The 17,503-nt window shown below is 31.2% G+C and overlaps 1 protein-coding gene across 1 annotated transcript; it reads right to left on the bottom strand.

Annotated features, from left to right (window-relative positions):
- Positions 1-4,328: 4,328 nt before the first annotated feature.
- LOC139481249 (excitatory amino acid transporter 1-like) lies at positions 4,329-16,423 on the bottom strand. The gene is made up of 11 exons (XM_071264429.1): positions 15,944-16,423; positions 15,100-15,174; positions 14,279-14,401; positions 12,639-12,717; positions 10,255-10,297; positions 9,395-9,521; positions 8,416-8,542; positions 7,251-7,484; positions 6,469-6,663; positions 5,795-5,929; positions 4,329-5,496 (listed from the first exon to the last, which is right to left on the bottom strand). Exons 1-11 carry the CDS (start codon positions 16,086-16,088, stop codon positions 5,310-5,312), a joined length of 1,470 nt encoding a protein of 489 aa, XP_071120530.1. The 5' UTR covers positions 16,089-16,423; the 3' UTR covers positions 4,329-5,309.
- Positions 16,424-17,503: the final 1,080 nt, after the last annotated feature.

Raw genomic sequence — 17,503 nt, 5'->3', positions numbered from 1 at the left:
ACGAAATTGATATATTGATGTACGGATAATCATAATAATACCAGGCATCTTTTATGGAAACACTTACGCTTATCAATTATCGCAGGCAGTAAGTGTAGATGATATTATTTGACCCTTTTCCGTAAATGGTTACCAGTAAGTTTGCAAATAAACGAATAGTTTCAAAAATTGATATTAAAAAATGAGCTCAAATAAATGTAATAAGTATCGAACGCTCATGAGAATTTATCCTCTTCATTCATATATGTACATACATTTTTAAATAAGTGTTATAATAGACCTTTGAAATTTACTTACATAGAATAATGAAAGTTAAAAGTAATAGTGTGGCTTAATTTTTTTTTACAGCTCAGCACACTATGAATGCCTGAAGACATTCCCAAAACACAATTTCAGAGATTTATATATGCTAAGTATCTATCCTCAAAATGAACAAGAACGATGTTGATCGGAAGTTAGATTTTATAATGCCCTTCACTTAGAGATTAAATCAATTTGGTTATCGTTTACCTTTGCTGTTAAATTATACAAATACAAGTACTAGTAGTAAAAAGAAAAATATTTTTTGAAAATGCCTTTAACATCAAAATTTAGCGCTGACTTATTGTTTGGAGAATTTTAAAATTAAGAAACTCTATTTCAAGTAAATGATAGAATTCGCTTGGATTTAATTTTCAGTAGGATATTTACAGCTTATATTTTAGATTTATTATTTTTATCCTGTACGTTAAACACACAAATGTCTCACATACATATCAATAAATAAGTAATTCAGTTCAATCAAAAATATCAGCAAATCCCATATATACTTAGTTTAAAGATGAAAAAATTTTCTCGACTCCCTTCCCCTCGAAAATAATCAATAAAAGGAAGCTTGATTTTTTTATTCAATAAATTATCAACATTTTACTTATTGATTGATAGGTTCGCTACTCAGTTTCGAAATAACAAGCTTTTCATAACACTAAAATTGAGAATGGAAATGGGGAATGTGTCAAAGAGACAACAACCCGACCATATAACAGACAACAGCAGAATGTCACCAATTGGTCTTCAATATGGGAATAATAAAGAAATCAAAAAATTAGATAAGTCAATGTGCTTGTTTTCGAGATATTAGCCATTGAAATTTGGTGGGAAAATGTTCTCTCTTTATTTTTCATAGCTTTATCATTGACAAGTTTATGTTCTCAAAAACTATTAAAAAATAACAAAGATTTTATAACACTTTGACAGATGGCTTATAATTATACATGTAAATGATTTATAAAAAGAAAAAAAAGGGGTCAATTGGCAAAATATTTCAAAGCATTCAAATGGATAACACCAGAGGATTAAAAAAATCTGACAAAAATCCCAAAACATGACACGCAAACATCCTTAATAACATGAAATGTAATGTTTTATAATTATATCATATCTATATATTGATATATAGATTAAAACTTAAGCTGATTATCTTTCGTAGAAAGTTGCACTAATTATAATTATTGGAAATGAAGCGGATAGGATTAATCTTATGAACTGTATTGACACTGTTGCACATCTTCTGCAATGTTAAGTAACGCCTACTTCAGATTATTAAACATATATAAAGCCGGACTTTAATTTCATTATTCATAATCAGCACGATAGTAATCATGATATAAACGTTATAAGTGTAGCTGTTTGATGATTATTAAATTTGAAGATATAAAGAAATATAATTTTCATTATTATGCAGTAACAACTTCAACATCGGAGAAGAACAGGCCTAAATTATATAAATTTGAGGTATGGTTTTAGTTATATAACTGTGTTTAATTATCAACACATTAAAACAAAGTTTACAATTTGGTAGTCCATGGCTTTATTCATCATTTATAGATTCGATGAAGTCAAGGAAAGCGACGATGCATATTTCTTGTTAATGAAGATTGTTTCATACTAGTTATGGACCTACATCGTATTCATTTGATCTAAGTATTCAAATGCAATGTTACTGATGATGATTATTCGAATTGTGAATAAAAAAATGTTTACTATATATCATGTTGAATCAGAAGATATCTCAGAGTAACAATTTGCATTGCCCTTACTTTAAGATTCGGTGATAATGTTATGGAACATCGAATTTAAAGTAAGCGGCGCTTCATTTTGTTTTTTCCAGCGGCTGCATATTTAACACTTTTCATCATGTGTTCATTTTACTTTTACGTTATTCAATTTAACCTCTACATACAGTTTTTCTGTTGTTTTTCTGTTGTGCTCATTTTATTCTTCAGCATTTATTTCATATAAGAAACTGTTCATATCACATCTAAGACTGTGTAAGTTTCTTTTTAACTAGAGGTATCTTACACACAACTCTTATCGTGCTTGCACTCGTGGAAGAAAAACCGCAATTGTGTCTTTCAAAAACCCCAAATGAACTGATTTTATTCGAGTTAATTTTTTCAACTCTAAATATTATAGTTTTAAGTCATGATGATAAGAATCATTCAAAAGTATATCCAATGACAAACTAGAGGTAGTGCCATTTAAGCTTTGTAAAGTGTTATCCGTCCTTTTCAAAGTGACCAGGAAAACCAAATAAAACAATCCGGATAAACAATGAAAGAAATGCTCAATCTCATTTAGGATAAAGATTTTGAGAAAGCGTTAATAAATATAATGATAAGAGGTCGAGAATTAGAAGGGATATAAACGTGTACTTAAGTATATAAATATGACAAAGTTCATGTCATGTCAGAGTAAACGACAAAAATGTTCCCGATGAAGAAATTAAATAGAAGATGAGAAGGTTCATCATGTGTGGAAGAAAAATGTGACGTCCATTTTTACTGAACTAGTTCACACTTTTTTAGGTGCCAGCTGAGGACCACCTGCGGGTGTGGGATTTTCTCGCTGCGTTGAAGACCCATTGGTGGCTTTCGGCTGTTGTCTGCTCTTTGGTGGTTGTTGTCTCTTTAACATATTTCCCATTTCCATTCTCAATATTGTTATTAACATTATATATTATAATAAGAGGCTAAGAAGGAAAAGTGGATACAGATGTGTATTATAGTGTACAAATATGACAAGGTTCGTGTCATTTAATTTCAGTTTTTAAAGTTGACAAAAAAATATTTTTGAGAAATCAAATAAAAAATGCCAAAGTCTATCATGTGTTCATGTTGCACTTAGTAAGTTCACATGTTTCCCAAGTTTTACCTCTTTTGGGGAGATACATAATATTCATGTATATTTTATTTTCTTTACGTACTGGTTCCCAGATATGATATCTGTGTTTCATTTCACAGAGAAATAATTTTACCATTTTAGAAACACATGGTAGCGACACAATTTAATTCTAAGGCAGACCAAGTGTGAAGGGGTAGTTCAGAATTTTAGTATAAGTTTAAACTCTTATACATGTTTTAAATATACGGCACAGTCCTATATTTTGACTTTTGAATAAAATAGTAGTTCATATCCACTTTCCGTTCGAGGATATGATTTTTAACGAAACTTCATAGTAAAAGTCGCAAAGAGAAATTACATTGTCTATATTTATATTATCACTACCAGAAGGAACGGTGAACGATTCACAAAATTTAATCAAATATCAGTTGGATGGTTAGATGGATGAACATACGGACGTGTGGGCGGGTAGGTTTCCATTATACTATATACCAGCCGCCTTAAACGGCAGAAGTAAAACAAGATAGCAATAAATGAAATGATCTATTGACATGCGTACTAAAGACTTTAATCAGATATTTGAAAATATTTGAAAGCCAGGCAGTTTGCGAAGTTTGGCTAGCCGAAAAACTAGGTACAACCCACCATTTTTCGTAAAATGTCCTGTACCAAGTCAAGAAAATGGCAGTTGTTATCCTATAGTTCGTTTCTGTGTGTGTTGCATTCTCGTTTTTATTGTTGTTGCACTTCAGTGTTTCTGTTGTTTTATTGTTTTTCTGTTATAGTTGATGTGTTTACTTCAGTTTAAGTTCGTAATCCAGATTCGTTTTATGTCAATCGATTTATGACTTTCGATCAGCGGTATACTACTGTTGCCTTTATTTACGGAACATTAAGTCCCATGAAACAAGAAAAAGATAAATTCAGGTAACAAACAAAACAGACGTAATCACATGAACTTCAAAAGGTTAAAAACTTGGTGCTTTTACAGGATAAGCTTACACTGAAATACATCCATCAATACTTGATGCGACATCAAGGTATAACACCTTCTAGTGTAGAAGAGACTTGGACCATCTTTACGTGTTAATCATTGATATTTAGGTTCATAGTTCTTGGAATGAAAGGACATTTTGCTAGATATATGAGCAATTATAATAATCATGTTAATAAACATATTTTCTTTTCATGTTTGCATAATTATTCGAATGTTAAAGGCAAGAAATTTACAGAAAATGCATACATGACAATACATAGATGACAAAACAATACATGAAAATACATACATGACAAAACAATACATGAAAATACATACATGACAATACATACATGAAAATACAATACATGACAATATATACATGACAATACATACATGATAAAACATACATGATACTACATACATGACAATACATACATGACAATACATACATGACAATACAATACATGACAATACAATACATGACAATACAATACATATACATCGTACATTTATGTGGAGCGCATGTATACCAAATGTGTTATTTGGAAACTTGGATCGTATTGTTATACCGCGCAATAGGTACTTGGATATTTTGTGATACCCTTGACCGTCCGTCCCATTTTATTCGCACTAAACTTGAGTTTGCCAAAAAATGTTATGAAACTCAGAAATAATACTAAGAACCAAAGGTTGCAGTCTTGGTTCGAATTTTGGAAGCAAGTCAGTAACCATTCTATCTAAAGTAATGTCCAATTACACGTAAAACTTTAAAAATTGCATATTGTTTTTTTTTTTTATTTCTGCATAAGTTTTCCTGAACCAAATTTAACAAAACTCAAACACAATGCTTAAACCTTTTAAAACGCAGACAGATTACCTTTTTGGGTTGTTAGTCATTTACCGTTTTATAATAACGCCCTGTATTAACTTGTAAAGCTTGAACGAAGGCATTCGTGTCATCGGACACATCTTTTTTGTTATAACAATAATTATTAACGAAATATACAATGGTGGTCAATTAATATATTGAGTATATTGTTATGAATTATAACAGTCTTATATGCTGATCAAATGAAACTTATTTGAATGATGAACTGCCTGCAAGATACAAACGAGTGTTGGGCTAAGGTACATTAAGCAAATAATATCAAAGGAATTGATTGAATGTTTACTCTTGTAAGTGTTTTTCATCATCGACCACCAACGCTAATTGTATTCCATTGCCGTTTTCATTTATTTCCGGAATGTCTTCCTCATCTTTGTTTTCAGTTATTAACGAAGACAAACACAGCCTCTGTGTAACCACTACACAGGTCGATTGTACGCTGTAGTTTGTACATGACCTCATTCTGTCTCTGAAAACAAGATAGAAAAGTTTCATAAGATTGTCAAAAACGTATAGTGAAGGTTTGTCCTATTGATGTCACACAATTTCAAGTCAGCTAAACGTAAATAGCAAAAACTGCTATCTTATTTGTCGCACATTTTCTTGCTCTGTTTTGAGATCACGCGATTTCATACGTTTTCCTTTTGTTTTAATGTTATGTTCAAAATATATTAACGAGATAGATATATCAAAACACTGCTATTGCTTTTTCATTGACATAATCAGTTAATAAGGCACAGGTAAGATCCATAGTGCGGTATACTTACAGAAGCCATTCGAAAGAGAAAAGAAGCGCTGCCGCTTCAGGTGGGATATTCAAGGCTGTGAGTAGGATAATCACAGTAATCAAGCTTGCCCCGGCCACAGACGGTACAGCCAAGGAAGAAAATGCTGTCAAAATACTGAAAAATGTATTGAACAAAATTCAAAAATATCTGCCACTCAACAAACTAAATATGGAAAACCTATTTCACAGCACTGGAACATAAGATTGTTTTAAATATGATGCAATTTATATATAATAAGATAGAAAAGTCTATTTTGAAATATAACAACGTATTTAAAACAAGACCAAAACCGTATCTTACCCATTCTTAAGACCTTTAGACGTTTTTAAAGTATTGCATACATGATTCTAAATAGGTGAGAAAGGCTTCAAATTATGTAATGTCAAAATAGAAATACAGGATTTCGAGAGGATGTAGAACCATACTTAGTATTGGTGAATTTAATGCAAAAATATATATTCTATATGTTATGTTTTAAATAAATCAAAAAGAAAATCAATGAAAGTATGGACAAATAATATTTTAAATCGTGTACGGCGTCAAACCTTTAGATATAAGTTTATTCAACAGATTCCTGTCTATACTGGTTTTTCCTTTTCTTCCGTGCAGATAAAAACTATTTTTAAGTTAGTACTTGAATAATGAACACTCACATGACTAGAATTACGGAAGCAGCGTCCACATCCTGATCAGTGATTTGCATGACAAACAAACAGGATATACTTATGTAAATACAGCTTCCACAACGTCCAATAGCAGCACATAATGGTATACTAAATCGAGTCACTCGACGATCCACTTTGTTTGGTCCTTCTAATTGCCGAATACTCTCAGGGATAGCCATGGCTCTATTATGAGAAATGGTCAAGACCACCATTATATGTATTGTATTTCATATTTCTTATTATGCAATAGCGTTTCTCACGAAGTTTACATGTTATACGTATTGTAACGATACCATGCGAAATACAAGAAAACATTGCCCATCGATTTCTACCTTCTTCATTCTTTGTGTTTTCATTGTCGATTTGTTACGATTAAATATACTTTTCATGTTCTTTGATTATTTGAATATAATAAAAAAAAAAATACTCCGGTACACATAGTGTTAATTTCATTCAAAAAGTGTAAACCAATAGATATTTGAAAAAAAGAATGAATTACGTGATTACTATAGTGTAATATGTGTTGCTTGCTGGGATTTAATTGTATTCTTTGTATTCGTATGACATGTTTAAGGCTTGGTGCATGCTATATTCAATGATTTGATTGTTATATGTATGTTGTTCTAATTTTGAGATAAGCATTTGACTCCAAAATACTGTTTGCCCCTCTCAGTAGCTTTGATCATTGACAAAATGAGTGTATATATATATATTAATAACCACCAATAATATCTTGTCATTAACATGTATTAATATTGTGTAATACTTACGTGCTAGAAGTAGCAAAAACTATAACAAAAGCATTAACTAATGTGAAAAGGAATTTGAACGGATTCATTTTCATCAGAGTGAAATACGTAATTGGTACTGCTGCTATTACCACAAGTAAATAACCAATCATTTGTGTTGCTATGTATAATCCAAGTCTACTGAAATCATCCTCCAAGTTCTTTGTTCCTCCAATAGTTTTGCCAATCAAACTTGCCACACCAATTGGTGTGAACCTGAAAAATGTTTTTTGTAAATAAAATTATGAGCAATTACAATTGTAACCTTTATTTCACGGTTCACGTAACTTGGACATGAATAATACGAGCTTGGAACATTATCCTATGTTGATTGTTGATTTTACTTGAAGCCTACTCTTATTATCTATGGTTTTTGAAGGAATGAAAAGAAAAAAGATACTTTATAATTCAGGTTAGCACCAACACATATAGTCAATTTGATCTAATGTCAACTTAATATGAAGAAATTCAAACTTTGTTTTAGAAATTTATAATTAAAACAACGTACAATTTAAGAAAGGTTCGTTATTAAACATTTCAGAAACTAAGTTCTGGCTGCAGTGCTACTGAGCATATGATATCTTCGGGGAATGATAGTTCACCAGCAGTGGTATCCACCAGTTTTGTAAATAGTTATTGTTATGTATGTGCATACAACAAAAACTCTGTTCTATCATGGTTATGAGGACGAACTCAAATTGACACTTAACAAATTGATTGTCGAAATCGCGAATTACTTTATCAACATGAAGTGTCCGTGTATGATCTGACGAGTTAAATGTAATTGCTTTCAAAAAATATAAAGACATAACAAATAGTCGTGTGATCTGTAAATTTGCCGTTAGTACGTAGCAGATTCCAATTATTGAAAATTCGACCAATGCTAGATTTGTACGGTTGGTAATGAATGCATAGCAAAAGTCTCTATCCTCATTTATTCGCCTTTACTCTCTCCTGGCATGTATACTTAATACTTTCCACATGCAATTTGTAAGTCCATATCTTTTTGCACATTAATGTATTTTTGTATGCAATCACTACTATATGTGACTCCTGGTGTTTTCCAATGTATTACCTAAATCCACCTACTATACAAAACATCACATTGTTAAAACACAAATTACATCCACAAATATATTTTTCTTACCAAACTAGCTTTCCTAAAATCAGTAAGATAATTTCAGTAGCTGAGTAGAAGAATTTGAAGAAAGGTTGTCCAATTTCTTTTGCTGATGCCGTGGCAATTCCGAACACAGCACAAGCAATTAAAATACCTGTCAATCAAGAAGAAAAAAACGAACATGTAATTTATTATACTTTGAGAACCTAAACTTAAATGCGTGAAAAATTACAGCCGACTTCAATGAGTGTGTAGCTAAAGTTAATATATTTAGTTAGCTTGTTTGTTAGCTGAACCGTGACGTAATTGTTAGATAAAGTATACTACCCTCCTTATAAAGTAGTCTAGTCCTACAGACATATAGATTGGTTATCTGTCGGACTAATCTACTCTTGAAGGAGGATAGTTTACCTAACAATGACTTTACGGTTCAGCTAGCTAACAAGCTACCCAAAGATATTACCTTTGCCTACACACTCATTGAAATCGGCTGTAACAAAATTTAAGGATAAAATATATGAAATTATGAAATATGAATAAGTGGTGAAATAATTGTCTCGATTTTATGAAAGTGTTTATTTTGCTGAAACGGATTCTTGCAACGAAATTTTCAAATTGTGTGACTTTCTGTTTTAAATTAACGTTGTTCAAAGTGATATTTTAGGATAAAGTTACAAAACTCAGATTTATTTCCAATTGGTAAAAAACTGCATATGTTTTCGATTGTTATTGTTTTTTTCATACAGGTACTGAATACAGAAAGTTGATTTACGAATGTAAATTGGATGGATTATATACAAACAATAAGATGAGTTAAATATCACCTCTATTTACGTATACTATGATAAAAGATTAAACTCTGTTTCTGCAGAATACCTAGATTCATACTAAACATACTAAACTGATAGTTTAATTTTGAGATAGAATATTTTGTAAACAGTAAGTATTCAATCTTCTATTTGTTTTATGATAGAAATAATTAAAGTAGTAAGCTCAATAAATTTACCTAGAATATTTGTACTATTAGCAGACGACAGATTTTTGCCAGTCACCACAGTTTTTATTACTTCTACGATTGTTCCATTTACTGTTTCATTTACCCTGTATTGTTCTGTATCATAGCTCGTCATTTTCTGAAAAAAAACCAGAAAGTTGTAAGATATATATCTTTGTCAAACTTCAATGTGATGCTTCAGGTAGAACAGACAATTTCATGAAATTTTGTATTCTCAATGCTCTTAAACTTTGTACTTGTTTGGATTTATTTATTTTGATATAAGCTCCCCTGATGAGTCTTATGTAGACGAAACGCGCGTCTGGCGTACTAAATTATAATCTTGGTACCTTTGATAACTATCATGAACCTGACTAGCAATGTGTCTTCAGTGATATATGATAGATGCCCTAGCGTTTGTTCATCCAAATCATGATGAAACCTTGATGTGCTGATGTGCAAGAAGAGTAACAAAACTAGAGGGAATCCTAGACAAGAAGTCAGTGCTGTACACGAAGAATATACAATCTAATTATTTTGTTTTCATATGATATCTTAGGTTTATAACTGAACATTGCATATCAATAGATATATGTATGTTGACTTCATTCCCGAAGTTTTTATTTACTGGGGTGTAGTTCCTTCTTGGCCTAACAGTCATCCCTACTCAAATGTGGATTTCAAACCCTATTTGATTTGGAAAATAATCTGTAAAAAAACCATTTAAAGACTGTTCACATATATGTTAATAATACATACGTCCTTTTATTGTAAATATCATACACTGACAATGAACCTTTAAGGTTCAACGTGCTATCATAAATTTAATTAACAGTTTTATTTCCGATTCCGTAGATGAATTACAAACTTACCTTTCGAAATGTCGCAGCTATCAAATTGCCAGGAAAAATGTTTCTATTAAAAAGAATACCAAAATGATAACACGATATATTGATGAAAAAAGAGACGTATGAACTCATCATAGATACTGGGATTAAAATATATGAGAATTGTACTTCATAGACTGTGACGTAATATACAGTTGACGTAAAACCTTCCATGTTTTAGTGGAAAAATTAAACAATAAAGTTAAAGGTGAATATAAAAGATGTAAGATATACATTTAGAAAAAGAAGCAAATTAAAGACATTTTGATATTAACTGTAAATCATTGCAATACTATACATAGTCTTCCTGTTCGATCTCACAATAGCTGTCTGAAATTATTGTCAGATATTTTATGTAAAAAAATTTTAAAAAATGAAAACAGCGCGTTATAATTGTATTCGTCCAAAGAAATTTTCTTCATTAAACTACATCAGCTACTACAAAAGCCGAATATTTGACCACCAAGGAGATTTTAGAACCGAAACCGTTGAGGAGCTATATTACGAAAATGGACCTTAAAAATCAAATCAATATAAGGTCACCTTTGCGTGAGGGAGTTGAAAAATTTAGTGTCTTTATCTTATAATTCCAAAATTTATAAACGCACAATTTTAGAAATGTTTGTTATAAATCATGTTAATTCCAAAAAACTGACTCCAGATGTGATGATAAAATTGAGAATGGTAATGGGGAATGTGCCAAAGAGACAACAACCCGACCATAGAGCAGACAACAGCAGAGGGTCACTAACAGGTCTTCAATGCAAAGAGAAATTCCCGCAACCGGATAGTCCACCATAAGAGGTATTTAAGTTATAGTATTATTCAGTGTTTTCAATGGTCATGTAAATCAAAACAAAGTAGGGTCTAAACAATGTATGTTAAAAACATTGGTATTGTCTAAATAAAACCACGATCGTTCGAGTCAGTTAAAAAAATATGTTGTTTCTATTTTATAATTACAACTTCAAAATGTCAACACTATGATTAATAACAACACATATTCTGCTTCTACTATCAGTACTGCTAACAGTACCACTAGTACCATTTTTCGTGACTAAAAGGGGCTTCAATAATGATAATGAAAACAATGTGAATGTTCCTTTTTTACCATTATGTAAATAGATAGTGATCTCAATGGCACCGATATTTGTTTTTGGAGGTTTCATTTCAGAAAAAAATATTGGAAACAGCTTTTTATATATTATATTCGTCCAAAGCCTTTTTTCTGGCTTAACCTTCATCTGGAAGGCTCAGATCCGAATATTTAAAAAATCGTTTTTACTATTTACATTTGATTTAGTCAACTACAGAAATGTCTTCTCAATGCTAGATACCGTTTAATCCAATACTTATGACATAAATCGAGAAAAAGTTACCGGGAGTTTTACTCAAATAAATATAAGCTTGACTTGATGTTTTGTATTTTCACATAAACAGACAAAATTCAAAATGTATCATATTTTTATAACGATAAAAATTTAATTTGCTGAAGTATAGGGTTACAATTGAAAGCAATTTTGCCTATCTAATTTTCAATAATCATGATAATTGATCTCTTTTAATTTTGATATGTAACAAGTAAATTTTTTCACATTATACAATGTATTCATTTCAATATGCCATTCCTATTTTAATTTCGATACAATTTTGTCCTTTATTGTATCCTTTTCCCAGTATGCATTGAATGTAAACTGTTCTAACTTAAAATATCAACCTATATTCCTTTTTGTAATATGGGTACATCGACATGAGCAAAAGTTGCACATGCTACAGCTGTAGAAGGAACCTTTACCTTTTATAAAAAAAAGACCAGTATAATTTTTAGGTACTAGTTGTCAAATCCCAAGTTAGAATGTAGCTCTTTGTGGACAACTATTAGTTTTTTCATATGGTTTTCATTTGGTCATTGCATCTTTTGATTTATTTTGAGATAAGACCCCCTCTTGTTTCTTGTGTCCCTCTTTTAATTACTCCTTATTTAACCTTCTTTCTTTTTTCAACTGAACTTGGTAAACAAATCTCAATAAACAACACAGTATATTTGACCAATGAAATGGAATTGCAGCTTAAACAAAGGTAGATCAACGGGACTCATTCCTCGATATAAACATCCAATTTATATAATTGAAATTATTTTGTAAGAATACATTTTTTTTTACTTTAAAAAATTCTTATAGTTACTTATGTCCTCATGAATGTTCAATAATAGGAAAGCTTATAACAGTAATATATATAGAGAGGTAAAATAAAAATAATAAGAAAAATCCACACTGTTTCGAAAAGAGAAACATAAAAACACTGCTTGTAATTGCAGTTTTGATATGTGTCTGTACAGTATATTAAACATTATTTAACCCCTATTTTACCTCATTAAATCGGCAAATATATCCTCCGTTTCTAAAGGAACTGAGTTAAAAGCTTGGACCTCTGTTTTAGCAATTTCCCCTAAAACACAAAACATATCACACTTTTCGTATCTTCTTAACTTCGATTCTCAGAAAATGCATTAAATAATAGTATAAATATGTGACTAATACATAAATTATCAACTAGAAAATGCTTTTATCAGGCTTACAGTTCTTTACATTCCCCATTTCCATTCTAAATTTTATACTTTAATCAATTCTCTTCCTAAATATTTGACATATTCTGCTTCCTTGTCATTATCTAAAGTATGAAATATCATTCCCCTTGTTTGTAAGTATCAAATAGATGTAATAAAATACTGCCTTGTAAGTAGATATCCAATAATCATAAACATGTATTACCAATTGAATATGTATCATAATAAGAGAAGTAGTCATTATCCAATCGCAAGTAAGAAAAATATCAAAACTTCCTTTAAGTTTTCTATACTTACTAGTAATCCCTTAAAGCAGTAAAATGATATTCCAATTCAATGAATTGTCAGTTACATATCTATATATATATATATATATAACTTTCATTTCAATATAATTACATTAGATGTATGTTTCATTATAAAACGTTATTCTGATTGGCTAAATGCACAGCACGTGTTATTCCTCAAGCAATTGCATTACACAATAAAACGTATTATTCATGATAACAAGAGGTCCAACAATAAAGTACACAGTTGAAATAAATAAAAAAAATTATAAAAATCGTGTTTTCATGATCCTAGCTAAAAATGTAATTAGAAGTATTGAATGCTTCTTTTTGTAACTTCATAGGGTTGTAAAAGCGTTGACCATGCGCACATATTAGAATGAAACGCTTCTGCGCTTCATACATAATGTACTTTGGTCAACGATTTTACATCCCAATGAAGTTACAAAAAGAAACATTCCATTTTTAACTAAATTTCAATGCAGCATTTGCCAAAAAATAAAGACAAAAAAAGAAAACCCGAAGAATAACGTTAACAACGTCTTTTGACAATTGATTATCAAATATAGTTTGTGTGGTACTTTTTATTTCCAGTACTAGTGGTCTGAGTAGTTCATTCATTTACAGCAAACATGAGCCTGTCAACACTTAGGTTGTGAGTTCAAACCCGCCCATGGTATTTGGTTGATATTGAATTAAAAGAGGGACGAAAGATACATGAGGAACAGTAAAACTCAAGAATAGAAAATAAACTGACAACGCTATTAGACAAATAATAGTACACTAGAAACAACGCCATGGCTAAAAAGACAAAAGCCAAACAGACAAATAATAGTAAACAAGATATGGAAAACTAAAGACTAAGCAATACGAACCCCATCAAAAACCTTGCATTGATCTCGGAAGGCTTAGCAGACCCTGTTCCACATGTGGCACCGGTCTTGTCGCTCATGCTATTAAAAACCCAGTAAATAGTCTAATTCGGTAGGTCACATTTGTAAAAAGGGAAGGGGATTGTAGTTACGACATAAGGAACATATCTAATATCAACTTTAGAACGCTTATTCCATAACAGTCAACCAACTTGTGATGGCGTCCGTAAAATGTTTGATTGTTTTAATTAAGTTCAAAAATAAGTAATTCAATACTACCTCACCTGGTCGGACGATAACGCAAAGTATACTACCAACTAAGCATCCAAGGAAATTCATTGACATTATATAACCAAGGCATACTAAGCTAATTTTACCATTTGCTTTAGGATCTAGGGTTGCTGTTCCTGTTAAAAGATTTACATGGATTTCATCAATGAAAATAGTGTAAGGGAATATCAAGAGAAGAGTTTCGTTTAAGATACAAGTGTAATCATTTATCAAAGATTAATGAAAAATTAACCCATAAATACACCAAAAAATGCAACATTACAGTAAGCAGTAATTAGAATTAGTATCAGTTTAATGTAAACTGGTAACGTTTCATTTCTATACAGATAGCCTCAACTTCTGTTGTGTCACTAAGTGTTTGTCTCATGTAGGTTTATTTCGCTTTTCTTTTTATTCATATGTGACTTTTTTTTTCAATCGTTCCGTGATGTTAACGTTTAACAAGGCTTTTTAACAGTTTTGATGGACTTTCTCTTTTTGTACCTTAATTATCGGCATTTTTATAATACTTTTTATAACTACTATATTTTTAACATGTTATATTTTGAAAATGATTTCATGAAATTGTCCTAAATCGTTCATTAATGATTTTCATAATAGTTTCTCTGTTTTAGTGAAAGTATCATCTAGTAATTACACCTTCGATATGATAGGAAACATAAAATCGTTATATTTGAAACATGCAAACGTATCCCATTTCTTTTTTTATATTCTCAAATTTTGCATTTAAACATATTTGAATAACGGTTTCTAGTATGAAAACACTACACCTAACAACCTAACCACATGCACTCACATTAAATATCTGAATTACCTGTTATAACTGAAGATACTATCAAAGGAACAATCATCATTTTTAACATGTTTAGGTAAACCTCCCCTAAAATACCTGAAAATACAAATATCTACTGGTAAACATTTTATTGATGATAACACAATATTAGTAACATCATTCAACAGACTAATTATTACACGAAAAAAGACATAGCTGCAAATGTTTGCACCTGTCCTAAGTCAGGAATCTGATGTACAGTAGTTGTCGTCTGTTGATGTAGTTCATACGTGTTTCTCGTTTCTCGTTTTTATATAGATTATACTTTTGGTATTCCCGTTTGAATGGTTTAACACTAGTTATTTTTTGAACCCTTTTTAGCTTGCTGTTCGCTGTGATCCAAGGCTCCGTGTTAAAGGCCGTACCTTGACCTATAATGGTTTATGAATTGTTACTTGGATGAAGAGTTGTCTCATTGGCACTCGTACCACACCTTTCTACATCTATAGATCAAAACTTAGTATTCTTTTATTATTCATTTACTAGTACTCTTTTTCTAATGCCTTTTAACCAATGGTTGCATGTAAACTATGAGAATAATTTAGGATGAAAAAAGGGTAGTTTCCTACCGGTTAAAGTATCCCTGAATTGTCTTGATAAACGCCAAAAAATCAGTAAGACTGTAACTTTCAATTGCAGGTCATAAATAAAAAGCTACCAAAGGTTTATGTTTTAAATCAGGAAAATAAACACCATCAACCTTTTCAAACAAACTTAGTAGGTAAAGACGAAGACCAGTTATTATATATAGATGTGTCTGCATTGCCATTAAATAATATCCCTTATCTAAACTTGCTTGTATGTAAAAAAAACTTAGTTTACTTACCAACCCACATGAGTGTACTATCTGTTGGGTTTGTATTCCGAACAATCACACCTATGATGAATCCAATTGCAGCTCCTACTAAGGTCAAAAGGACCAGCAAGTTTGCTCTCACAATTTCCAAGCACTTTTCTCTGCCTTTTGGCATATTGAAATTTTTGGAGGAGAGTTGGTATGAACACGTTTTCTTAATTCATCAAATGTTGGACACATTTAGCCAGAGTTATATATATACATTAGAAGTACTTCATTTGAGGAATAAGGAAAGGTGTAGGTTTTTTCATTTTAAAACTGTGTGTCGAATTTCATCCTTTTACATATCAAGGATATGCATCTTAATTGGGTTCGAATTCACTGTCGTTTTGACATATCTAGATGATGACAACCAGGAACAACTCAAATAGGCAGAAAGATTTCTTGGTGTGTTATATAAAATATGAAACCAGACAAAACCAAGTATGGTCACCTTTGAATTAGGCGTTCAATATCTTTTTTCAGTTTTAAGAATTTGAAACTGTGGCTTAAATATTTTTAAGCTTTTTTTGAAAGATTTAATTAATACAAAACTTTCAAACCGACGACCTCACTTTACCATTTTATTTATCAATTAAATTCCTTTTTTTTAAAGAAAATCTCATACAAACCACAAATGTTGGCACCAGTGTAGTCGTAAGAACTGAAAAGATATATATAGTTGTATGCTAGTTTTGTTTTATGTAACTATTTTTTTTACCATTGACAATGATAAGAAACCTCAAATTAAAAAAAATAATGAATACCATTTAGGCAACATATTCTCTAAGTTAACGTCTAAATAAATGACCAAATCGCCAAACCACCAGCCGGATCACCTTAGGAATATGGATAGAAAATGGAAGATCGTTCAATTGATCCAGTATATTTTGAAGGACTAATGTACTCCAAATTTCCACATGCAAAAAAACACACAGCTTACATGTGCTACGAATAGAATGTGTCATGCATTTGTTGTTGTCAGGGCACTGTTGATTTTCAAAACAAGCTTACTCATCAGACTGTGTTCAGAAGATTGCTTCATTGAGGGTGGTGATTGAACTATGAACCTCAATGTGTAATTGCACAATTAGTCATGTGTTTTGCTGCTCTGGCCTCTGACTCCGATGTAAAAGGAGATATCTTTTTCATGAAAAGCAAAACACAACGAACAATTAAAACATAAAAAACTTCCCAGAGGTATCTAGCCTTGACATGGTTGGTAGGTTTTCAAACCAAAACCAACAGAAGACACTTTGTATCGAATATTTTAGAAGTGTTTCATACCATGACATCGACATCGAAACCTCATTTAAGAGTATTGTGTTACCATTTCAAAGTACTCAATCTCCTATATGGCATATTAACTAAACTTGAATGAAAACGTCTTTACATGCTAGGCTGTTCCGAAGGCCACCAATGGGTCTTCAATGTAGCGAGAATTCCCGCACCCGTATGTGTCCTTCAGCTGGCCCCTAAAAATATGTATACTAGTACAGTGACAATGGACGTCATACTCGTTAAAGTGATTAACTGAATTTGTGCAACGAT

This window comes from Mytilus edulis, chromosome 7, assembly GCF_963676685.1.
Source record: "Mytilus edulis chromosome 7, xbMytEdul2.2, whole genome shotgun sequence".
Classification (NCBI taxonomy): Eukaryota; Metazoa; Mollusca; class Bivalvia; order Mytilida; family Mytilidae; genus Mytilus; species Mytilus edulis.
The sequence above is the reverse complement of the archived record's forward strand: the minus strand, read 5'-3'. Positions and strand labels throughout refer to the sequence as shown.